Consider the following 24,153-nt stretch of genomic DNA (forward strand, 5'->3'; position numbering starts at 1 on the left):
GTGTGCCAGCTGGGGTCTGCTCAGCCTGCAGAGGGGCTCCAAGACACCGTGTGAGACGGGAAGCCCGGCGCCCCAACTCCCGCTGAGGGGACACCGAGGACCCCGCTTCCCGCCCGCCCCCTCAGGCAGGGGGCGGGGCTTGTCCAAACCGACAGCCCTCTCCTCCAATCCTCGCGCTCTTTTCCCCGCCCCGTGCCGAAACAACCAATCACTGCCTCGCAGTGCTCAGCCCGCCTCCTTGCTGCTGTCCAATCGGGCGGTGCCGCTCGCGTTCTCTCGTCTAGGGGGAGGGCGGGTGTTACGTGCCGTCGGTATTCCCGAAGCGCGGCGGCGCCGCTCTCGCCGTGCGCTGCCCGCGCACCGCCTGCGCTATCGGCGTAGCGGCCGCAGTTGGCGTAGCGCGGGTAGAGGCGGCCGTGTCGGGGAGCGGCGGCCGCCGTGCGAGGAGCGGGCTGGAGGAGCGGGCAGGGCCGGGCGGGCACCGGGCCGGGACCGCGCCGCAGGTCAGTGGAGGGCGCTGGGAAGCCGGCTGAGACCTTCCGTAAGGCAGCTGGTGATGGGGGGCCGGGAGAGGGGTGAGATAGGGCTGCACTCGGTGTACGGGCTAGGAAGGTGCTGAGACCCGGCTGCAGCTCGGTGCTCGGGCTGTGGGGCCGGAGCGGGGCTGCGGCCCGGGCATGGCTCGGTGCTTGGCCCCTGGGGCCGGGCTGCAGGGCAGTCGGGGGTTCAGAGGGCCGAGAGGTGGGCTAAGATCTGGGCAGAGCTGAGTGCCCGGCTCGGACAGAGAGCTGGGACCTGGGCACAGCTCAGTGTACAGCTCAGTGCCCGGCTCAGACAGGGAGCTGGGACCTGGGCACAGCTCAGTGCCCGGCTCAGACAGGGAGCTGGGACCTGGGCACAGCTCAGTGCACAGCTTGGACAGGGAGCTGGGACCTGGGCACAGCTTGGACAGGGAGCTGGGTCCCGAATACCATTCAGTGCGTGCCCCCGGAGTGCCAGGGGACAGGCTGTGACCTCACAGTATCCAGGGCTGAGAGCTGGCAGCAGTGTGGAGCACTGACCTGCCTCCCCGCTCTGCTCCAAGGTTTCTGCGGGACAGCGGAGCCCCCGTGGAGGTGCCCGGCCCTGGCAGAGCCGGCTGGGTTCTCCCTCAGCCACCGGGCAGGAGAGGGTCTTTAACCACCCACCCACCCACGCAGGCAGCTCCTAGAGTCAGTGAGGATTGTTTACTGCCCGGTGCTCATAACCTTGTCCCTTTGAGATGTTAATCAGCTCCTGCCTCCCTGGTTTAGGTGTTTTGTAAATGTGTAACGAAATCGCTGTCTGCAGCCCCAGATCTGAACTGTGCAGGGCACAGCTCAGTGCAGAGCCGGTGGGAAGGCAGCATTCCCGGTGGGCCTGGCCATTGGACAGCCAGATGACCTGATTTGGTTGTTATGCTGTGTAATCTGGAGCAGGCTGCTTGTTTTTTTCCCCCTCTCTGCTGCTTTCTCCATTTATAAGATACAGGTGCTAACACTTAGGGCTGGTTGGAAATGCAGGAGAGAAACATATTTTGCATTTCTTGAGACGGCTTTTCCTTCCTCTTGTTAGACTGCACATTAGAATGATCTTGCGCTGTAAACTGCTTCTAAGTATGATGACTGAAAATAGAGCAAATTTTTATTAGCTGCTTTGCAAAACAGAAATTACAAGGAGGATGACAACAGTGAAGCTTGCCCTAGGCAAAAAGGGGAAAGAGGATGTTGGGGCTGGACTAATTGGGGCCATACCTCTTCAGACTGGAATGAGTCTGGACTGAATATTACCTATCCAAACAGGTTTTAGAGCAGGAGGAGTCCAAGACTGGCTGGAACTAATTTACTCATTTCCCTCCCAAAGGCTGACCCAAAGACCTGTATCAAAGAGTTGCACAAGAGATAGAGACTGGAAGCTCTTTGAATGTGCTGCCCGAAGAGTTAAGGCCTCTCCTGGGACTTGAGATGACTTCTCACAAGAGATGCTTTCAGGAGGGGCTGTGCTGAAGACAGAGCACTGCAGCCTCTAACTGGGACAGCTCCTGCTGGTCTGGAGCTGAGACCCAACTTCCCTCCCTCCCTTTTCCCTTGGAGATGTTGCAGAGATTTAATCTGACCTCTTCCTGCTCACCTGAAGCCTGCCGTGGCGATGATCCCACAGCCAGATCCGACCACCAAAGAGAAGAGAATCGTGCGTTTGAGGCTGGGCCCTCGTTGTAACTGAACTGGAATCTATCCCTGCTTCTGCTCCCACAACGACTGCCCTTCCTCTGCTCGTCTGTTTGTGCTGTGAGCCACTTCTCCCTGATCTTGTTTGGAATTCCTGAGCTTTCCACGCTGAATTTGCCCATGGCTTTCTTGATGAAGAAGAAGAAATTCAAGTTTCAGACAAGTTTTACTCTAGAGGAGCTGACTGCTGTCCCCTTTGTCAATGGGGTTCTGTTCTGCAAAATCAGGCTGCTAGATGGAGGAGACTTTGCTAGTTTATCTAGCAGGTAAGACCCTGTCTGCAGACTTGCTGCCTGGCTGTGCTTCTTTCCCTGGTTATTCTTCCCTTGAATGGTTTAGCATATGGCAACCACTTGCTTACCCCTTGATGGGATTTTAATAGTTCTGTTGTAGGGCCCCACATGCCCTTTCATTCCCCAGAGCAGGGGAAGTGCATAGCTGAGAGCTCTGAACCTGGGTGGTGTTGGCTGATTCGAGCTGGATTGAATTTTTCAGAGGTGAGGGGAGGGAGTGGGAGGTCACTCTGAAAGGGGATTAAATCCTCTCTTCTCTCTCCCCCTCCTCCTTGCCCAAGTTCTCACACACTGTTTCAAACCCTGTTCTGTATTGCCTTCGTGCCTTATTTGAAACTTAACTCTGTAGGAAACTATGTCTAAGCAAATCAACCCTTCCCAACTGTGCTCCCCCCTTTGATACTGAATTTCTCTTCTTGGTAAGGGTGGAAGTAGTTTGTTTTGCATTGTAAATTGCTGTGCAAGGGAAAACTGCTGCCTGCAGTCAAAGTTGTCAGTGTTAAAGACCCAGTTTATCTCCTTGAACTGATGCCATTGCATTTCCCACTTCAGAGCAGCAGTGTTTTCTATGTCATGTTGGAATCCTTCTGCTACACGTATTATAAGGTTCTGCCATCCTCTATTGGCATTTCTCTGCCTCCTTCAGGCAGGTCTGTCCCTACTCTTGTTACTAATTGCTAATAAAAACTTGTTTTGTTTCCAACTATGCACACAGATTATCACGAACAGTATGCAAACACAAATTCCATAACAGCCCAGACTTGCTTTCTGCTTCAAAATATGAAGGAAGCCTTCAGTGGCTTTCAAAACTTGTTTTTTTACTTTGCTGAGTGACTGCTCAGTTTTAAAGGCACAGGATTAATTTGTGCTTGCTGTTAACTGCTTTATCCCAGGACTAAAGCCTGCTTGGGTCTGGTTTTCCTCTTTGTAGTGCTTTGTACTGGAGCAATTTCTCATTTCAGGAGAGAAGATTTTATTGGGCAAGCATAAAACATTTCTGTCTTGCAAACAGAAGTGTTAGGGCAGTGCTCAAAGCTTGGGTTTGTTTTTTTTTTTTCCAGAGGCACAATACAAACTCATCTGAAGTCCATAGAAGCTGAGGGTGTGGAACACCTCCAGAAATGGACTTTGAATTAATTTCTCTTTTGAAGAAAATCTATCAAAAGAGCTTTTCCTTAGTGTTCTCCCCTGGGGCTAGATCCTTGGGTTTGGTGGAAGCAGTTTATCTAAGGAATTCAAACAGTATGTGAACTTGGAAAGAAATTAACCCTTCCGCTTCCTGCAATAAGTGGCACTGGAGGGTGTCTCAGGAAAAGCTGTGCAGGGAAATGTCCATCTCCCTCTCCTTGCTGTCCCTGACAGCAGCTCCTGGGAGCCACCCCTGGGGTTTGCTGGTGCTGCCAGCCGTGTGGGTTGTTTTCTGAGCTGGCTGGAGTTCAGTAGTTCGCTCAGCGTTGCAGATGTGTTCCAGCACCAAAATCAACTGTAATTCAAAACCAAACACATACATAGCTCTGAAACGAGCAAAGGCAAAGAGGGCTGGGGGGTTTCCCGCCTTTCCAACCTGTCTGTGCTCTAACTGAAAGCACATGGAAACCTGTTCCTGCTTGAAAAGTTATGGGTCTCAGTGGTATTGAGTCATTTGACCTTTTCCAAATATTTTTTCCCTGTTGCAGTTAGAGAAACTTCAGGAGGGATGAATTTCCAGAAGAGTTACTGTGTGGAGAGGCTCCCAGGTCATGCCTCGGCTTTGCTCTGTGCTCCTCTCTTCATTTCTATCACCTTTTTGATACTCACTGGGAAAGGTGAAAGGAAAGGAGATACTGTATATGTGTTCTGTTAGAAATCTATAAGTTGTTTAGAGTTTATGATTGTTTCTCTGAAACCAACCACTTCCAAAACTGATTGGGTTTGAGGTTGTAATGTCTGGCAGGTAATCTCTTGTGAGCTGCTTGTGTCCAAAATCTGGTGTTTGCTCTGCAATCGATTTGGGCTTCTGTGATCTGGGCTATCTGGAGGTCTGTGGCTGTGATTGAGCTGAGCTGTAGCTCTTCATGACCATGAGTTTTCACAGAACTGGCCTGAATAATGTGTCCCCTGTCACCTGGAGTCTGTAAACTGAGGTTAGAAGTAGGTATAGGAACTCTTCACAGGAAACATTAAATCAGTTTTTGTAGTTGTCTTGTGGAAAGAGGAGTGTGTTATACAGGAACCTCCAGAGACAGATTTTTCAGGTTATTTACAATAAGCTTACTTGACACCTCATGCATGTCTGTGGCAGGAGGTGGGAATACGAAATTCCCAATGAGTTCCAGGTGACACTGGGATCATTTTGACCTGGGGGCAAGGCAGAAGGAGCAGCCTGTGCTGGTCCAAGTCCAGCTCAGCCTGGGTTGCACATACAGAGCTGCCAGAGCCTGGTGCTCTGTGTCTGGTGGGACACACACTGGGCTGGGACCCCCTTCCCAGACTGCTCACTCTTTTGCCTGGAGGGGAACCTGTCTGAAATGTGTTATGACTAAATGCTCTTAGGAATTCAAGGATGTCTGGAAAAGGTTCAGGTCCTGTCAGCACATTTAGCTTTGGGGATCTGCCTCTCTTGGGTTTTCTGGTTTGTTTGGGTTTTTTTAAATTACTGTTTTCTTGCACGCAGGTACTCTTATTTCCAGTCTTCCTATGCTCAGGCCTTGCCTTAAATTATAGGTACTTTAATGACTAAAGTTTCAACTGCAAGTATCTTTTGGCTTGTCCTTTCTTCTCCCTTTGTAAAGTTTCCTTAGGCTGTTAGGGACTTCTGAAGAATAAAACTCACAGGTTTCACTTTACAGTGCTCTGTGTTAAAAGCATCTGTTGTGTCTGTGAGTTTATCACCTTGCAGTTGGATTACAGAAGTTGGGCATCTAAAAGGCATCTGAGCCAGGTGTAGGCCAGGCAGATGCTGTATTTCCCAATATATTGAGAAGTACCAATATATTCCTTGAATATTTTTAATCCAGATACTTAAATAGCACAACCACCAGTGAATTCAGTTGCCTCCCAAGTATGTTTAAAAATAGCAGGCACAGAGAAGTAGGGATGTATTCATGGCAACCGTTTTTGTGGAGCAGGTGGGCGGCTGCATTTTGTACCAGTCTGAAGCTTTCTGGGGGGTGGTGCAGCTTTGTTCCTAGAGAGATGAGCCAATAAATTCATCAGGCAGTATCCCATCCATGGCTCAGCACAGGCAGGAGCCTGGGTGTCCAAAGGAGTGCCTAAAGCTACAGGCTGATGTAGTAAGTTCATGTACATCTTTGGGTATCCCAGAAGAGGAAGACTCAATTAAATTCCCCCTCTCTGCTTACAGTTCATGTTGAGTGACAGCCAGATGCTCTTTGCTTGCTGCTGAGTGATTTCTGGCTCTGTGTTGGCAGCGAGCGTTGCTGGCACACAGTGTGAAGGAAGTGGAAAGCCAGGTGTTATCCACAGACTCCTGACACCTCATCCTACATTGTTCTGTTAGCCTGCCAGGAGTTTCACTCTGGTATTTCTGGATTTGAAGGAAGGGATTGTACTCTGAAAGGCCCTGTCTGACTCTAGAGGAAAGACTGTTTCGCATGAGTTGAGCAGCTTTGAGGGCATTTCCCACCTTCCTCATTGTCTTCTGAAGGCACCTTACACTGTATTTTTTTTTTTGAGACCATGCTTTTCCAAGCATCTGCAGCATTTCAGCTTGGTTTTCTGATCCTGGCACTCATTGCAGCAGTTTGAAACAGTGACTGTAGCTTGTCTCCTGCAGCCCTGCCCTGTTTGCATGTGGGCTGGATCTGCGAAGACCTGACCCTGTTGGGGTGGTCTGACCTCCAAGTGTGTCAGTGCTGCAGCCTGAGCCCACAATGTTCTTAGCCTTGCAGTTTTTAATTGAGTCACTATGAAAGGCCATTTCCTGCACTGCGTATTTGATTTATTTTTTGGGGGTGTAAAGCTTCATCCAGAATACCAGACAAACACTGATATTTGGGAAGGCACCTCACACTGACAGCTCCCTGTGCACTGAGGTCAGCTTTTGTGTAAGTGTGGCTCTGTCATCATCGTGTAGGCACAAATGAGCTGAAGCTGCTTGCTTTTGGCAGCTGGTGGGATAAAAAGCATCATAATGCCTTAGTGATAAACAGAACTTATTCACTACTGTGGGGCATAAATAAAGGAGTAAAACATTGCCCTATTAATACAGGGCTGGTGATTCAAAACATTTTGTGAAGGGAGGTGCAAGTTGTGCCACCTCCAGAATGCAGCTCTTGGTAGTGGGAGTTAGAAATCAACTACTTCACTGTCTTTACATAAATAGTCATTGTGCCTGACACTTCAGGTAATTAAGCTGACCATGTTTAGCTTTTTCAGACCGGAAAATCGTTAGCTGTTTGTTTAATCAGGGACTGAAAGACTGGTTCAGCCTGGTTGAGATCTGAATCTTGACTACTCTTTGCCTTAAAAAGCAAAGGTTAGGTAACTAAATACTTTCTTCTGGAGTCCTCAAGAGGGAAGAAAACTGGCTGTAGTGAAAAGGGGATCACTTGCTGAGTGCTGCCTTTTGATTCCAGTGGGATTGTCACAATTTAGTAGAGCAAGGAACTTGATTGTGACTTCAAACCATTCTCCCAGTTCCATATTTTAGGACAGTATGTGCTTGGCTCTATCCTCTGCTAGGGCATGTGGTGTGTTAAGGCATTTTAAAGATACTTTTGTTGCAAATGTGTCTGGAAATGCAGACCTTCCCTACATGTACAAATACTCCTATTATACAGATCAATAGACTTAGTTTTCATGTTCCAGAGCAGCTTCACATAACATCCTTCCTTCCTGGCAGAGCCTCAGGAATAGGCTGGGGGTGTTAATGGAAAAGTGATTTGAATACAGCCTCTAGAAGTGATTTGCAATAAAACGTGACCTATTTCAAGATTATATTCAAGCATCGTACCTGCAGTGCCTTGCATTCTGAAACAAATACAGAGAAACTAGACAGCAAAGATGACAAAAAGGGGGTTCATTCCAGGAGTGCAGCTAAATGTAGGTGCAAGTTGTGAGAGCAGAAGCAGTGAATGAGGTTTAACCTCTCACAAGTTGAGAGCGTTGGAAGAATTGCAGAAGTGTTGGAGCACCGCAAAGTCGCCGGCACAAACCATCTTAAGTTGTGCTTTGAGTTTGCAAAGCACTTGTAGCAGCAGCCTTAGTAGCAGCCTTTCCTGGCCTCTGGCTGCTACACCTGCAGGGTGTGACAGATGCTTTGGAGCAGGCTGATTTGCTTTGTGCTGTGCTTGCCGCTTCCTGTCACCGGTCACTGCATCGAAGCCTGTCACAAGACTGGCAGGATTACATTCAAACCTTCCTGCCATGGGGGCTGTATCCTGTTGGGTAAAGAACAGTCTCTGTTCATGGCCTGGCTCTGTCCTGGCTGCTGTGGCTGAGGCAGAGGCTGCTCTGCTGACCAGAAGCTGTGATGTGAGGCGCTGTAAGCGATACGCTGTGTGTGCAGCATCAGTAAATACGGTCAGATACAGGCGGCTTTCAAACTTCCCCCTCAGCGCCGACTCTGAGCTGGCATTGCTTTGACAGCTGACTCTTAGCAACAGCCTTATCTGTGTGACTTAAGCAGCCCTTGGCCCAGAAAAATTACTCACTGAAAATTAATGTTCTACTGGGAAACCGGGGCTCTGTGGCCCACTTAATTTGCAGGGTGACAACACCATCATTTCTGGCTGAGAATCAGGGTAGGTAGGTGAGAGTGGCCCTGTTCCTTTAAGGCATGTATTTTTTTTCCTGAAATACAGAGAAAGACCTAAAGGGCTTCCAGTCTCTTTATTCTTTGTGCTCTTGAGCTGCCATTAGTGTTGACTCTAGCTTTGTAGCTGAATTTCTGAGGAATTCAGGCGTGCCTTGGGCAGCCTGTGGTCTCTCTGCACAGCAGTTGGTATTTTAATAGGCCATAAGTTGCCAGTGGCAAGTTGTTCTGTTACCAGTCTCTAGATAAATGAGGCAGGTACAGATTTTTTTCTTAGTATTATTTTATTGCAGGAAACTACATCTGGTAGTGTTTCAGGAAAGAGGCCAATGTCTTCTCAGATCAGAAACCTCCCTCACTTCAGGCCTGGCAGTGTGGGTTGGAGAACTCTGCAGCATCCACCTGTGTGTGTGGCTCTGTGAGGCCTCATCCGTGCGAGGACAGGCGGATGTGGCTCTGTGTGTGACCTCCCTTCTTCAAACAGGATATGTTCTGCATCCTCTGTGGGCTGCCAGCTCTTCACTTGCTTGCAGCCTACTCTGAAATGTATCAGAAATTATTTCATAGCTGGGGTATTTTTTAATAACCAGAAGCCTTTAAAAATTCCCTGGACCAACATTTGGATCTGCTTATTTCTTCTGTAGCATCCTGTGACCGTGTGTCAGTAATCCATGTTGTAGAGGTGATCATTTCAGGTGTTATTTCAGGATGTGTCAGCCCACCCCAGTACCAGCTGCTTGCCCTGCAGGGTGAGAGACTTTATTTTTTTCCTCTTGCAGTTTATTCATATTGTGCCAAGTGCACTTGCTGGGAGACACGATGCACGTCGCTGTTGTAACTGCGGACTTGGCATCACGATCCCTCTGGTACCATACAGTGGGACTCGGCCTCTCATTTTAGTGCCTGGGTTTGAAAGGCACTTCCCACTAGACAAACAGTTGTGCCAGTGTTCACTGCATGAACAGCCTTCTTGTTTGGTGTATTTTTAATCTGATGAGCAAGAAAGGGAATTGTTGTGCACGATTCGAAATCGCTGATTGTCGTGGATGTCATTGTCACGTCCTTCACATGGGTCACCCCTGTGGCTCAGTGGATTAGGCCAAGGAGCTGGGGTGGAGTTATGGGGATGAGGAAGACAATGAAGAGGAAGCACATGGAGACTAAAGGATTGGGAGGAGGCAGGTGTGGGAGAGACAGGATGTTCTACATAAGCAGTAGCATATATAGAGGCCACACTCCCTGCGGATAGCGAGTAGCTGAGCTGGCAGGAGAGCAGGATTATGCCTTTCCTTTGGCTGGATTTATCCTACCTCATTGGTGGGAGGATGCCTTGAAGGAGGTCCCATGTTGTAGCAGGAGATAGGATGAAGCTAAAAATACTTTTACTGCTGTATGCTGTACTTTAAATAAGAAATTAATTCTGTCTGTTCAGCCTGAAAGCACCGTCAGTGCTTACATGGAAGGAAGGAAGAGAGTGTGTGCATTTACTGTCCTGGAAGGGCTAGAAAGCTGCAGCACTAATTAGTAATGCAGCTTTGGAGACCTGAAGAGGTCATGTGGTTGGGTTGTCTTGTTCTCTGTCTGGTCACTTCTGTTTCCAGTCTTTAAGGGATAATATTGTTCATCAAAATAAAAATGCAGATGGCCAGGAGAGGAGGAAGGAAGCACTTCTTTGGAAAAAAAGCCTGGCGTAGGGAATTTTTTTTTACCTGGTGTTGTGTCAGACTTTGAGGCTTTATCTATGCTTGAGACAGCAGAGGTGAGGTGGGTATGGCATCATGGTGTTCAGTGGGTTTTTGTTTGCATCTGTGTAGGCTGAGGAGAGGGTTTCCAGTCTAGTTGTGTTTCCATCATGCCTATTTGTCCTGCTAGCTCCCATTCTTCCCATCCTCACTTAGGCTGTGCCTGCATGTCAGAGAATGTGAGGGAGGCCTGTAGGATATTTATAATTCAGCAGTTTTTCCAGAGCTGTTAATGCTCCATTGCTCTGAGATGAAGCAATCCCATTTGCACTTAGGCAGCCTTGCTGTAACCAGTCAGCCCTGGCTGGTGCAGCCTCCTGCTTCCAGACTGAGCAGCAGGGCTGAGCAGAGGTAGTCTGCTTGCCTGTGTTACAGATTAATTATGCAGTAACCCCTCTGCAGGAAAGCTTTGCCTGGCTTCTGTCAGTGGCTTGTTCTGGTAACACCAGGATATTGCATCTGTATAAATGTCAAATTCTTTCAAGCACAGTGCTGCTCGTTTGTACTTCAGGAGCCTGCAGTGCTCTTTGCTGCAAGGGAAACTGTGCTGTGGAGGAGTGAATTTCCTACAACTGTTGCTGTGCTTTGCTGCCTTTCTGCTTTGTTGAACACCCTTTTTGTGCTGGATGGGGAGTAGCTGATGTGGCTCCTGTTCTCTTTAAGGTCCATTTCTGATGTAGGTTTGTAGTGATGACTTTTCCTGCTGTAAGTGCAGCTACATCTGTTCTCTCAAAACAAGCCTGTTGTTTTCCCTCCAGAAGTGATGCAGTACATCTCCAATGTCATTTGCTCTCAGCAGGGGAGAATCAAGAGAGCATGTCTGAATACAGCTTGTGGTGACAGCCACACAGGAGGTAAAGCCTTGCTGATCCTCAGAAACCTGTTCCTGCAGTGGGATCCTATGCTCACATCTCCCAAGGCCTTAACCAGCACTTGCTGCTGGCACTAAATGCAGAGCTCTCCCAGATTCTGCTTTTAAACAAGATGTAATTTATGAAAGTACCTTTCTCTCATTAGGACAAGTGGCACCATGAGATATTGGTCGTTCTTAGAGAATTGTGTTTGTCTGCAGCTCTGGGTCCAGAGGAGAAAAATCAGTTCTAGTTGCTGTGTCTCAGACCCTTTTATCTCCCCTCTTGCTGGCTCTGACACTGAAACTGGGGCAGAAGGGAAGGGAGAGTTGGGAGAGGCTGAGTTAGGAGTCCCAGCCCATCACCACTAGTACAGTGTTGAGTCAGGGGTCAACAAGCTTTGCTCAGCAGCCTCTTCTCATCTGCAAACCTCTCCTGCTGAGTGGCCTTTCTGCTGATAAACACCAGCAGTGATAGATATTGATGAAGGGGACAGAGGTTCAGGGAAAACATGTTTGAACCTTGTCCATAAAACCAGTCACCTGGTTTGTCCTGCTGAATGGTGCCTCTACAAAGGAGCCATCCCAAAACACCTGTGTTGGTCCTGGAATGAAAAAGTTGCTGTTAATATATTAAAGCCCTTCTCCTGGGCTATTGTATTTGTTTTGAGTAAATGTGTACTCTATAGAAATGACTCATAGGGAAACACGTCTGAGCATGGCTGGGTGTTACCTCTTGGGTAACTAAACCCACATTTAGCACAGGGTTGACTTGAGGCAGCTTATTTACTGAAAGACTCTTCAGCATGTTCGAGCCAAATTGCAGTGATGTTACATCATACTTTATTAATGAAATTATTCCAGAAATGAACTTGGCCTCATGTGCAGGTTAATTTGCACTATAAAGACCTCTCTGGTACAGCTACGTTGGCAAACTCTCCCAGCTAAAGCAGGGTTGATATTGGCAAAACAGTCACTTAACTATTCTGGCATCATTATGTCTTCACGTGCCCTAAACCTGCCTTAGAGGCAAAAACATTTGTGTCTGCACACCACTTGTGTTAGTGATGCTGTTCCTAGTCTTGTGTTGATTCCCTCTGAGTTTTCATTTGCCATTTTTGCTATCCCAGCAAAGCCTGGGCCTATTGAATTGACCCATGTCTGGATTTTTCTCATATTTGGGGGCAAGTGTTGCTTTTTTTGTTTGTTTGTTTTTTAAGGTAGCTTTTTTTTCTTTATAAGTAGCTTTTTCTTCATAAGAGCATCTTGTGTCCAAAGCTAGCTTTCTTAAAATACAGACTTGTAGCCATGTCTTGTGCCCTGTGAGGTGGGCACATTATCAGAGTTCTCCTTGGTGGAGTTTACATTGCTGCCTTTCTTCACTGAGAGTTTAAATTTAGTCAGCAAAATCCAAATCTGGAATCTCTCAGAATGACAGCTAACACTTAGGGGATGAAGAAAGTTTATAAATATACACCAGCAATGGATAATCAGCAAATCTTCATTTTACATCTGTGCTCTGCCAAAAGTGAAAAGGCTTTCAAGAAAAGCCACGCTGTGATACAGAAACACATATTGGCTCAGAAATTTACTGTATTCTACCTTAATCTTGTAAGCATCTGTACAGAGCAAACTTCAGAGTTTTTCTGAAGTGTTTGGGACCTTCTGAAACTTTAGGTCCTCGATCTGTTAGAACCAAAGGGGAAATTTGAATTGTGATTGTCTAAAGGGCCAACAGGCTCTGGAAGAGTTGGGATTTTCTTCACCCTGTTTTAAATTTTGTGGGGTTTACTATACAGTTGTTGGTAATGAGCCTGAACACCCTCCTTCTGTGCCTTCCACCCCCCAGTAGCAGGGAATTCTCTCAGCTTGGTTTTTTTCATGTCCCTGTGAGTCTAGCTGGCTGGACGGGAGGCGTAGGTTAGAGTTCAGAAGAGGTAACTTGGTTAAGTTGCCCTCATGCCTGTTTTATGCACATTTGATTGTTGAGTGGTTGTAGTTGTGGAATGAGATCTTAGAGGTATTTAGGCCCTGAGTTAGACGAGTTCTTCAGTGTGTGGTGGGTGTGAGCTGCAAGGTAGCACAAAGCAAGAGGAACAACGTGTGTGAGCCAGGCTGGTACCACTGGCACACAAAGCCCTGAGTGTGGAGCTGGTGGCTGACCTGGGCAGACCTGCTCTGGTTTCTTCTGGATGTTAAACGCTTGTGGATTTGCTTCTGGGAGGAGAGCACTGGTGGTGGGCTTGGCAGCCTGGCACATGGCTCATTCTTGGCTAACCCAGCTCCAACAGAGTCTATCAGAACAATGGAAGTAGGAGTTGTGGGGTGACTCAGTGCATGATGAGAGTTCAAAAAAAGCAAATGCGTCTTTCAGCATTCAATACGCACGTTATTACAGACTTGTGCTTTAGTAACTGACTCATCTATCCAGTTATTCCTTTCTTTACACTTAGGAGTTTGGTAGTTCTTTGCTTGTGATGTTTTTGCTCCTGGCACACATCCCTGGCCTCAGACCAGGAAGAGCTCGTGCTCTGTAGATGTGGCAAGAAGTCCTTGGATATTTGTTGCTTTGGGTTGGTCTGCCTTAGCACAGTGTGTAACAATAGATTGCATAGCATTTACTGTTACACTCCCTTCTTGGATTTGTTTTCCTGATGTCCAGCTTTTCTTCTGTGCTTCCAGATGACAGAATGTAAATTACAAATACCTCAAAGCAGAGTGGCTCTGCTGGGCATGTCCAATCTTTAAACTGCCATGTACCCATCCTTTGCTGCTTGAAGCCAAGTCTGTTAGAATTATTTCTCCATGCTTTCTCCCTGTTCCACCCTTGCTTACCCTTCCAAAACTTATTGGACTTGTTCTATAACTTAAGTTCTAAAGGGTCATTTTTCTGTGACTTACTTTCTCCATTTGGCACAATTTTTGTTTCCTTATGAAGCTTTTCCTGTAGCACTTGGTCACCAGCTGCATGTGATTTTTTTAATAACCTCCATTGTTTCATTTCTTATAGCATTTTTAACATAATTCATGTTAGGAGGAGCTTAATAGTTTTAAGATTTAGATACAAGGAGTGGTTGGAAATATTTTTTCTAGAATAACTCCCAGTGGTTTGAGAAGCCCTGAATGTACTGGAGAGCCTGGCTCCCTAGTGCAGTGATCTGGAGTACATGGGATGTGCTGCACTGGAAAGCTCCTGCCTGTGGGACATAGAGCATGAGGTGCAGCATTTCATGTCTGTCACTTCCAAAGACACGTGTCTGGGTTCATGTGACTGGAGTGCAGACATAACTGAATTACTTTCAAGGAAGCTGTTAATACACAACTAGGGATGCTGATGCTGGAGGGTTTTATTCTGCTGATTGACTGACTGCCACTCCCATTCTCCAGGAGGAATTATCACTTCCTGGCTTGTGCTGGTGGACCTTCATCAAGACTGATCACTGCCTTGGAGGGAACTGTAACACACAGTTCCAAAAATGTGCTTTTCAGAAATAGGCTTTTCTGGAAATAAAAATGGTTAAAACCATCAAAAGTCAGTCCCTTGCCTGCTAGATACCAGCTTACTCCTAAGGATGATATCTAAATCATTCTTTGAATACTGTTTTTATTTCATGCTTGCCTTATTGTTTTTGCTCCAGTTCTTTCCTCAGCTGCCTTTCACATACTCAGTGCTGTCATCATCGTCCCCTGTCCCCTAGTGAAGCTGCTTTGACTGTTCCTTAGCTTGGTTTCTCAGTTGTGGCTGGAGTTTCTTCCATTAGCTTTTTTTTGGGTTTTTTTTTTTTTTTCCTGTACATTTGCCATTAATCCTTTTTCCTGTATTTGTCTCATGTCCAGTCAAGTAGGGATTAGGCAGCCTGTGCTCTTAACTGCATCAGTGGAATCTGGTTTCCTGAGCTGACTTTCCCCTACTCTTCCTTCCCTGTTCACTCCTCCCCAGCTGCCAGTGAGCAGCAGGAGTGGATATATGTCCATCTCCTGCTGGGAGACAGCAGGTGAAGCCCTGCAGAAGTTTTGGAGCTTGCCTTGTTCTCCCTCAAAAATGTTGGGTTGTGCAATTGGCTCATTTTAAAAGCATTGGTGTACATGTTTAGCATTTAGGGAGCCTTTACAAATCACTGCTCTGGTGCAAATGAAGAACTGAACAAGTGTAAGCTGATGCCACAAGAGAGATGAGGGTAGCTGTCCTTCTTCACCCTGGGCCGTTGGAATGGGTTTGCTGGGAGTTCAAAAGTTAATTTTGTGAGTAGCTTGGTAGATGCAGTGACCTTACTGCTGAACCCTTGTTTAAAACACTTGCAGTGAAACATCCAAATAAGACTTGTTTCAAATGACAAAGGCTTGCTTAGTTCTCTCAGTAACACAGTCTGCATCATCTGTCTCTGAGCCATTTTTCCATCATAACTGCTCATGTCTACTGAACAACAACCAGCACTTGTCAGCTGGAGAATACAGGGTTGTTTGCAGAGGGGGACACGTCCAGCTCCTTGGGCTGGCAGTTGTTCTGGCCAGTGATGTAAGCTCAGGCACTGCAGAGTGACTTTATTGTTGGGAGTTCCCTGCAGCCCTTGCCCTGCTTCTGCTCAGGGAAGGCAAAACCCCTCTGTGTAAACTTGCAAGGCATATGTCAGCCTCCAGGTTAGACTAGGATTGCATACATTGTGTATCCAGCTGGTTTTAATGATGTTCCCCAAGGGATATGGTGTGTCACTTCTCAATTTTCCTGCCATGTGTTCCCACTGAGCTTCCCAGCACCTATTGCTACGTTGTGTTTGTTTCTGCTTTCCTACCTGTGCTTGACAACAAAATGGAGCAGATGCTGGCAGCCCTAAGCCTCACTGATGTGACCTGTTCCTGTGGTGGCTGCCCACAGTGCATTCTCCTCACTGTGCATTCTTCTCCTTTTCCTTGCCAGGCATCTGGATGGCAAAGCCTCAGAGCTGTGTTTTTCTTTAATAACGTGTGTACTGCCATGAAGTGCCCTGTCCTAAGCCCATTATTTGGAGATAGCTGCAGGTTCTGGATTGTAACTCTAAAGCAGCTAATGGCTAAATGAGGGCTTGCTTTGTATTACACATGTATGTTCACCCACTTTTGCAATTCCTGTGTTTTATAGGCAGTGATTAGGCATTGTTTGTGGCAGGACCTGCTGTGTTTGTAGGATGGGATATATTTTGGTGTGCTGTGAACAACGGGGTGTTCTGGTTCCTGAACATCCTAGAAAGTCAATTTCAAAACACGCTTTTCAGGGATTTTTCCTTGCACTTAGCAAAGGTGTCTCCTGCAGCTTTGCTCTAGATAACCTAGTTAAAATAGTAACTGTCTTCTCTGGAGCAAAATGCAGGATTGTTCCAGGCTTTTCCAAGCTATGGGAGTGTCAGTGATTCTGCTCTAATTCAGCCTTTGGAAGGGCTGGGGATTAGATGGGACTGTTTTAACTGTGTCTCTGCAGATGAAAGCAGAGCTCTGTAAAGAAATGGTGTAGAAGATGCCTTTCAGGTGCAATCTGCTGAAATAACATGATATTTTGTTTCTCTGTGACTGAGGGGATTGTACCTGCATTGCAGGGATTGTGTTCCCTTACTCCCCGAAAGACACACTGCTGGTGTGTGTCAGGGCCCCTTGAAGAGCTGTTTTTCACTGCACTTAAAAGAATCTGAGCTGGGAGTTGGCTTGGCAGCCTCTTTAAAATGGTATTATCTCTCCTGTGCCTTATCAGATAAGATGCTGCTGCTCCTGCTGCAGTGGTGAACCAGGGAGGAGGATGTAGGTCTGCTGAGAGGGGGATTAGTTCTGCTTGAAGGCTCTGACACAGATCCACATCTCAGAAGGGGGACACTGAGCATGTGGACTGAGCATCAGAAATAGGAAAGGTTACCCTTCCCCTCTATGTAAGGAGGAGGAGTAAATCTGAATAAGAAGCTCTTTGTGTGTGCTTATCTCTACTGCCCCATTTAGCCTGAGGTTTCCCCACATTTGCCCCATGCATGAAACATCAGACTGAGACACATTGCTCTAGTGAAACGTTTGACATTAAAAGCTATTTTTTTGTTGCTGCAGCCCTTTCAGTAAGGCTGTGGCCTTTTTATGACACTGTCTTATGTGTGACAACTGCCATAAAGCAGGAGTGAAACATCTGCTTTTCTAAATGCTTCAGCAAGGCAAAAGTGTTTCAGGGGGTGGTGTGTTGGAAGGTTGATACCCACAGCTCAGCTCTGAGTCTGTAAATAGAAGTTTTAATCTCTGCTCTAGTGTTTCATTAGCTGGGTTTTCATGTGGGAGAGAGGTTCACAGTGTAGCCCAAGATAGCATGGGTTGAATATGTGGCCTTTTTCTAGAACTGTTTGCTTTACCAGCTTGAATTCAGAGGGAGCCATTCAGAGTGCTGGTCTGTCCATGGCACTCACACCACAGCTGGGAAACATCTCTTCTTTAAGGCCTGTTTGTTGTATGTTTTCTGCCTGTCTCCAGAGCTGTGTGTGAGATCTCAACCCAGAGTGGCCTTGGAGGCTTCCCTGAGTGTTTGCCTCTCCAAAATCAGGCAGGGCAGTGGGTCCCTGCTGTGCATCATTCCCATCACCTGACTCTCACCATGCTATGGTGAAGCATCTTCCAACTGCTCTTTTCCTGGTGAATCTTCTCTTGAGAGGTAGAAAGAGGGATGCAAAAAGCTCTTCCTTGAGCTGGAGGTAGATGAGCAGCTCCAGGATTAGAAAACCTCACAAAGCTCTTTGCAGAACTCTGCTTTTCACAAAAGCTGCCACAGGATTGCACTGGTTTATTCTGAGGAGGTATATTTAGGTCTGGAAAGAGTAATTACACAGCTTTGAATAAGTCTGAAGTCAGAAGAGGGCAAAGCTTAGTTTGGCAGGGATTCAACCTTCTGGGAGTCTTTTTGCAAAATTATACAGACAGCTTTTTTTAAATAAAACTTCTGAAGATCCGTTAAATTGGCACCTAGACCTGGCATTGGTGTGAACTATTTCTGGTTCTCCAAATACAGAGCGAAACTTAAAATTAGACACTTCTGGTTTTAAGCTGGTCATTTCTCCTTTACTTTTAGTTGCCTTGTGATTAGGATGAAAGAAAATTCCCCTCAGTGCAGCCCTCACCATGCTTCTTGGGTGTTTTTTTTTGTTTCTGTATGATGGTTCATAATTGTACATCAGAGAATATTCCAGGGCTATATACAAAACTGCTCATCATCTGAGTTCTCCTTTTTTTTTTTGTCCCTTTTTTAGTGTTCTCTAATTACCAGCCTAACTTGAAGGGAGGTGGGTAGGCAAAGCCCATTTCTTCTCTACCATGCCATCTTTTGGAAATGTGGAACTAATTTTTTAGAGTTCAGTTTGAAACAATAGAGCTGTTGCTTGTTTGTCTAATGACACAGATCCAGCCCCCACCCTTTAAAATAAAAAACCAAAAAAGGTTGAAATTCATTATCGAATGATTGTGAAACTTGTGACTGGAAAGCAGCTCTGGATTTTGTCTTATAAACTCCTTCTTCCCATGTGCAGACTGTTCCAAAGGCACAAAACCCCTAAGCTGTGTGTGCACCTGCAGCTGAGGTTCATGATCACAGTGCTGTGGGTAACATAACACCCCCAAATCCTTTTCCTAATCCCCTGCACTGTGTGGTATCTACAGCAGTTCTGAAAAGCCAATGTACATCCTTAATAAGAAGCAGAATGTCTGTTAGAGGAGCTTAGGCTAAAGGCAAATTAGCTATGGAGCTCTGGATTGCTAATCAGTACTTTTTACCACGTTTGGAAGTAATTAGCCTTCATTGGACTTAGCAGCATCCAGCAGATGCTTAATCATGGCTGCATTGAGAAAGGAGCAAGAACTCCTGAGTAAGGAAACTCAACTCACATGCTGGAGCAGCTCTTGATCCCACTGGGGCTCCTGCAGCTCTGGGAGCCAGGGATGGGCTCTGGGAGCTGGAGGGAGCATCCCTGAATGCTCTTGTCTGGTCAGGGCTGGGAGCAAGCTGTGCTCCAGTGTGCTGCTGGCTGACTGAACAGCTCTCACTTGTAGCTGCCTCCCAGCAATCCCTTGGAGCTCTGGTGTAGCTTTAGCATTAGCTTTGCTTTCTAGAAAATAGCAGTTCCTTTCCAAAGGTGACTAATGCTCCTAAAATATTCAGTGTTTCCTGCATCCCCCTGTACCTGCCTTGCATTCACAGGTGGTTTTCCATTCTGTTGCATACCTTTTCTCATCTGTATCTTGAGTTTTTTCTTCCTTTAGGCCATTTAAGATGCTTATTATTGAGGCAGGTTTAAGGCACCCATATTTGAAATGTAGCATGCTTAATTTGGCTGGCATGGTGAATATTTTATTACAGACAAAACCTTTTTAATCCCTCTGGATGTGTTTCTTCCTCCTGTCTGAGAGAGCTGGGGTGAGTTGAGTGAAGTAATGAGAACCAGATCTCATCTTGAATTAATAATCCCCGATTCAAAGGTATTTTTGGCACTTAGATGTCTCACTTTTTACTGACTTCAGTAGTGAGCCTGAGTTCTGTCTGGAAGGGATTTAAGTTCTCTACCTTGAAGGAATTATTGCCTTCTGTTTTCTCTTGTTTTAAACAGGGATGATCAGCCTTTATCTGCATTACAGAGGATTACAAGTTTCAGGTTTTTATCAGTTACTCCTTTTCTATTCTCTGTGTCTCCCTTGCTTGGCACATTTGGTCCCACAGGACATCTTGGAGGACCAGCAGGGACCTCCTGGCTCAGGATTGAGTCCCTGGCTCTGTCCCCTTGGGCTCACCTCAAGGTTCCCCTAAGGGAATGTGAGCCCCAGCTTCTTCCCTTCCTTCCCAGGAAGAGTGGAGACACTACCCAGGCTGATCACTCTCCCCTTTGCCACCAGTCCCTTTGGCCTGGCTCAGATGGTGGGAAGCCTCCCTTTCCCTGCTAAAGCAAACAGTTTATCAGCTGCCCTTGCACCTTTGTCCTGTGCTAGGAGGAGAGATAAGAGTCAGACTTGCTTGCTCACAGCTGTCAGCAGTGCCTTCCCTTCCTCCCCTGGCCTCATCACTTTGAGAACTGGACTGGCTGAGGGCCAAGCTCTGAGCCTGTAGAGGCTCAGTAGGAAAGGAAACTAGAGCCCTGTGGAAGGACCCACACACCTTGTTTCCAGGTTCCTTTGAATCAGCTTCCTTGGAAAGGTAAAATCCAGCTTCCCCTGAGGGCTGTGTGGAAGCCAGAGCTGTAGCTGAAGTGATTCCTGCACTCAGGAATGCTTCTTCTTCCTGCAGGCTCAGGCTGTGCCAGAGCCATGTGTTCTCCACTCAGCCTGGAGATCATGATGGTCTGCTCAGAAGCTGTGCAAGCAAAACCACCTTTCCCCTGGCTAAGCCCCTGCAGGATTTGGAGCAATGTTTGCTTGGTGTGACCCTGTCTGCTTGCACCAGGAGCATTTCCACATGTGTTTTTGTCCTCCTTTAAGCTGGCCATCCTCACTGGCTTAGTGCCAGCCCGAGGAGCAGGGAAGGACAGGCCATCCAGGACACAGAGCACTTTGCTGTGCAGAGGCTGTACAAACAGACATGCTGGAGGGAGATAAGCTTGTGAACCTTCAGCCCAGTTCAGGTGTGGAGATTTGCTCCATGCAGGCTGGACAGAGAATGAGCTAAACCGGCTGAGCAGGAAATGTCAGAGCTTGGGAGAGTTTTGAAGGCAAATTCTGTTGATGAGATGATTAGTATTTCTGTAACCTGGGTGGATTTTACCTGTATTGACTAGTGAAAAGTTTGATGCTAACCTAACACCTTTGTGTGGTTCGGTTTCAGGTGAAGCAAGCTGCTGCAGAGGATCTTTATGGGCTAGGATGCCAGTCATTAAAAAAGATACTTAATAGCTGCTCTTGATTTGGCTTTGTACCTTTATTTGATTTTTTTTTTTTTTCCATTCTCACAGAGAGGAAGTTCAGGAAAATTGTGTCCGCTGGAAAAAGAAATTCACCTTTGTGTGTAAAATGAGTGCCAACCCTGCCACAGGGCTCCTGGACCCCTGCATCTGCCGAGTGTCTGTCCGCAAGGTGAGCACCCAGCTTTGCTTCTGGCAGGGAGCACCACCAGTGCTGTACTGGCAGCTGGTCTCTGGCTGCTTTTTGGCAGCAAGAAAAGTTGTGTGGACTGTGGTGGGAAGGAAAGATTGTTTGGGACAGGATATGCTGGAGCAGAGCCTCTCTCTCCGAGAAGAGTCCTTGATGGAGGATGGGAATGACCAAGGTGGTGGTAACCCTTGAGAGAGAGGCTTGTGAATCCTGAGAGAAGATTCCAGGACTGAGTAATGACTTTCCCCCTGTTGCCCCAGCACATATAATAGCTGCTTTTCCTGTTTTGTTTTGTTTCCCAATATAGGAGCTGAAGGGCGGAAAAACCTACTCAAAGGTAAGAGCATAGAAAGGGCAAATATAACAGAGTGAAGATGGTCTTGTCTCCTGCTTGTGCTTCACACCCATTAGAAACCAGTGGCTGCTGAGTGGACCAATCTGGAGAGATGTTCATTAGTTCTTAGTTTGAGTCTGAGTTAAGAGATTTCCCAAAAAACTCGACTTGCTGGGACAGGATCCAGATTGCACTGGATATGGATTTGACATGGGGGTTGGAGAGATGATCTGCATGTCCTCAAACTTTGGGGAAGTTCTGAGTCAGATCTGAACTCTCTGGCTTCTGGCAGCATGTCTCTAATAAAGAAACAGGCTCCAATTCTGTTCTGCAGAGCTGGCAGCCAGCTGGGGCAGGCACCTCACTGCCTCAGGAGAGCAGGCAGGAGCCTTCAGCAGAAATCACTGCCTGCCAGAGCACAGGAGACACCAAGGCAAAAGCCAAATGGATCAGCAGGGATCTTAGTCTTGGTTTCTCTTCCTTGCATTCTCTTGCCTGTGCTGTGGGACAGACAATGGGCCACCCCCTTCTCCTCCTTGTGCTGGATCAAGAGACAATGTTGGCTTAGAAGCTGAGCTCACACAGTGCCCAAAATGATGTTTGTTTGAAAATGAGTCACTGCTGCTGGCTTCTAACAAACAGATGCTTTGGTCACACACAGCCATGTAAGAATTCCTTCTCATCAAAATCCTTTCTGAGGCCATGGAGGCAACTGGATGTGAAAGGTCTACTGCAGTAGCTCCTGTGTTCTGCTGTGCTGGGTGGGAGAAGGCAATATGGCTTCGTTCCTTTTTCATTGCTAATTAGGACATGGTCTCTGGGGCCATCAGTCTCTTTTTCACTGAATTCACACTGTGGGATGGTTATTCATTCTGCAGGGCTGCATGTCCAGGGAGAGCAGCATAGCTGGAGGAAGAGGTATAGCAAATGCATCAGCCTTTGCCTCCTGCAATGTCCATCCTGAAGCTTTCTGTAGGATTTGGGAAGGCAGGATTAAAGGAGGCCTGAAGGCACGTTTCTGTGGTGGAGTTAACCTGGAGACCTTATTCAGGTCATGTTCTAACCTACTTCCTTTTTGCTCAGTCTTCAGTTGTGTCTAGTGGCATTTAACAGAGACTGACTTCCTCCAGCCCAGAGCTGGAGACCAAATCTCAAGTACGTGTTGTCTCTTGGGCTGGTATCTTGCTTGGTGAAAAAGACAGATGTGTTCTCTGAGAAGAGGATCTGAAGCAGCTCAGAAATGAGCGATGTCACACCACACAAGAGCGATTGCAGTCTTGCCCAGTGGACCAGGCTTGTTCTAGGCAGGTTCTCATGACAGAACTGATTTGGGCTGCCTAATGTTTCTAGCAGAAGTCTTTGCTGGATGTCTATGCAGCTATTTTCTCATTTTACACCACGAGTCCCCACCTTTTTAAACTATCCTAATTCAGCTGAGAACTCCTCCAGTCACAGCAACAGATGTAGAGGAAGATGAAACTTGTGAATGCCCTCTGTACCTGGCATACCTCATGCCCATGAGCAGGGAGTGAGGGTGATGGGGCTGTTTGTGCTCCAGGCAGTTTCCAGTGCCTTGCACACCTTGGGGTTTGACGTGAATGCCACCTCAGTGTCAGGGGTGACAGGGCGGAAGGCGACAGGAAGGACTGATAAAGCAGAAACTCTTTCCCTGAGCTGGGAGAAACACCATCAGCTGGCTGGAAAACTGAGGAAACGATTCTGGAAGGTTATATCTGAAAACATCCTTTTGTTAAGGGATCTTTCCTCTATATACTGGGAGTCTGCTTCCTGAAAGAGCTTCTGACCTCAGCACACTGTGGGCTGCTGGAGGGTTCTCCCACACTCTCTGCTCCAGTGTTGGTCTCCTCTCAGAATTCAGTGCTGTGCTGGAGGAAGAGGGATCTGGGTCTGGGCCACCCCTGTGCCATGCTGTTCTCCTGGTGTGGTGGTGCTGTGTCTTTGTCACAGTGATGGATTGCATCTCCCTCTGTGGCTTTCCTCTGTCCTGTTTATCTCTGAGATATTTTTTTTTTCCTTATGGGTGAATAATTAGCAAACAGCATAGAAGAGACAGAGAAATTTCTGCAGCAAGGGCTGAAGAAACACTTGCATTAAAGGAATTCTTAAGAAGTGAGAAGAGACGAAGAAAGGTTATTTTTTTTTCCTGATAAAAGGTTCCCTCTCTATCCCACTTTTTTTTGTTCATTAGCCATCAGAAGTTGCCCTTTGAGGATGGGATGAAGGAAGCAGCTACATTAATCTTGCTGCTGTTTCCCCCTCAATCATATATCTTGATCAGACTGTGATTCTTGACTTGGAGCAGTGGGAGCCAGGGTTCCTCTGGCAGTGACTGTTTTGTGCTGGGACTCTCCATCAGCTTCCTCAGCTGACAGGGCCACCACAATTCCATAGGATGGTGCTACTGTTGGGGCTCTCTGCTCAGCTGTCATCCAGCTGTCAGCAGCAGGGCAGAAGGGATGTGCTGCAGAGCCCAGAAGGACAGAAGGACCTGCTGCTGCTGCTCCACCTGTGTTCCCTGCTCCCCTGGGAGCTGCCCTGCTGCTGCTGCCGTGACGCAGATGCTCCACGCCTGGATGCTTTGGCCACATACAGAGTACAGCATGTCCTGCTGATCAGATGAGATGGGACACAACTGCCTGCTGTTCATAAAGCTGTGCATAAAACAAGCTGTAACTTTTTCTTTGAAACACTGTGTTAATACACCAGGGATTAGGGCAGGAAAACAAAGGTGCTCTTCATTGTATGTGTATTTACTCTGGAGGGATCGGTGCCCTTTTAAAAAATGCGTGTGATCTTCAGCTTTGTCACCTTCCCTGTTTGCTTCCCATTTGTTAGAGAAGGTTTAGAGAG

The 24,153-nt window shown here is 47.1% G+C and overlaps 1 protein-coding gene across 2 annotated transcripts in view; it reads left to right on the top strand.

Moving 5' to 3' along the window:
• Nucleotides 1-311: 311 nt before the first annotated feature.
• EEIG1 (estrogen-induced osteoclastogenesis regulator 1) overlaps nucleotides 312-24,153 on the top strand; it is a 36,888-nt gene continuing 13,046 nt past the window's right edge. Inside the window, exons 1-4 of one of the 2 annotated variants that reach the window (XM_071453954.1) lie at nucleotides 312-503; nucleotides 1,882-2,512; nucleotides 20,810-20,930; nucleotides 21,256-21,285. In XM_071453954.1, the coding sequence (XP_071310055.1) occupies nucleotides 2,367-2,512; nucleotides 20,810-20,930; nucleotides 21,256-21,285 (297 nt within the window). In that variant the 5' untranslated portion in view covers nucleotides 312-503; nucleotides 1,882-2,366. Of the gene's footprint in view, nucleotides 504-1,861; nucleotides 2,513-20,809; nucleotides 20,931-21,255; nucleotides 21,286-24,153 lie in introns of those variants that run through there. The other variant, XM_071453955.1, reaches the window with a different exon arrangement.

This window comes from Agelaius tricolor, unplaced genomic scaffold, assembly GCF_023055355.1.
Source record: "Agelaius tricolor isolate 1412-34295 unplaced genomic scaffold, bAgeTri1.0.p SCAF_38, whole genome shotgun sequence".
Taxonomy (NCBI): Eukaryota; Metazoa; Chordata; class Aves; order Passeriformes; family Icteridae; genus Agelaius; species Agelaius tricolor.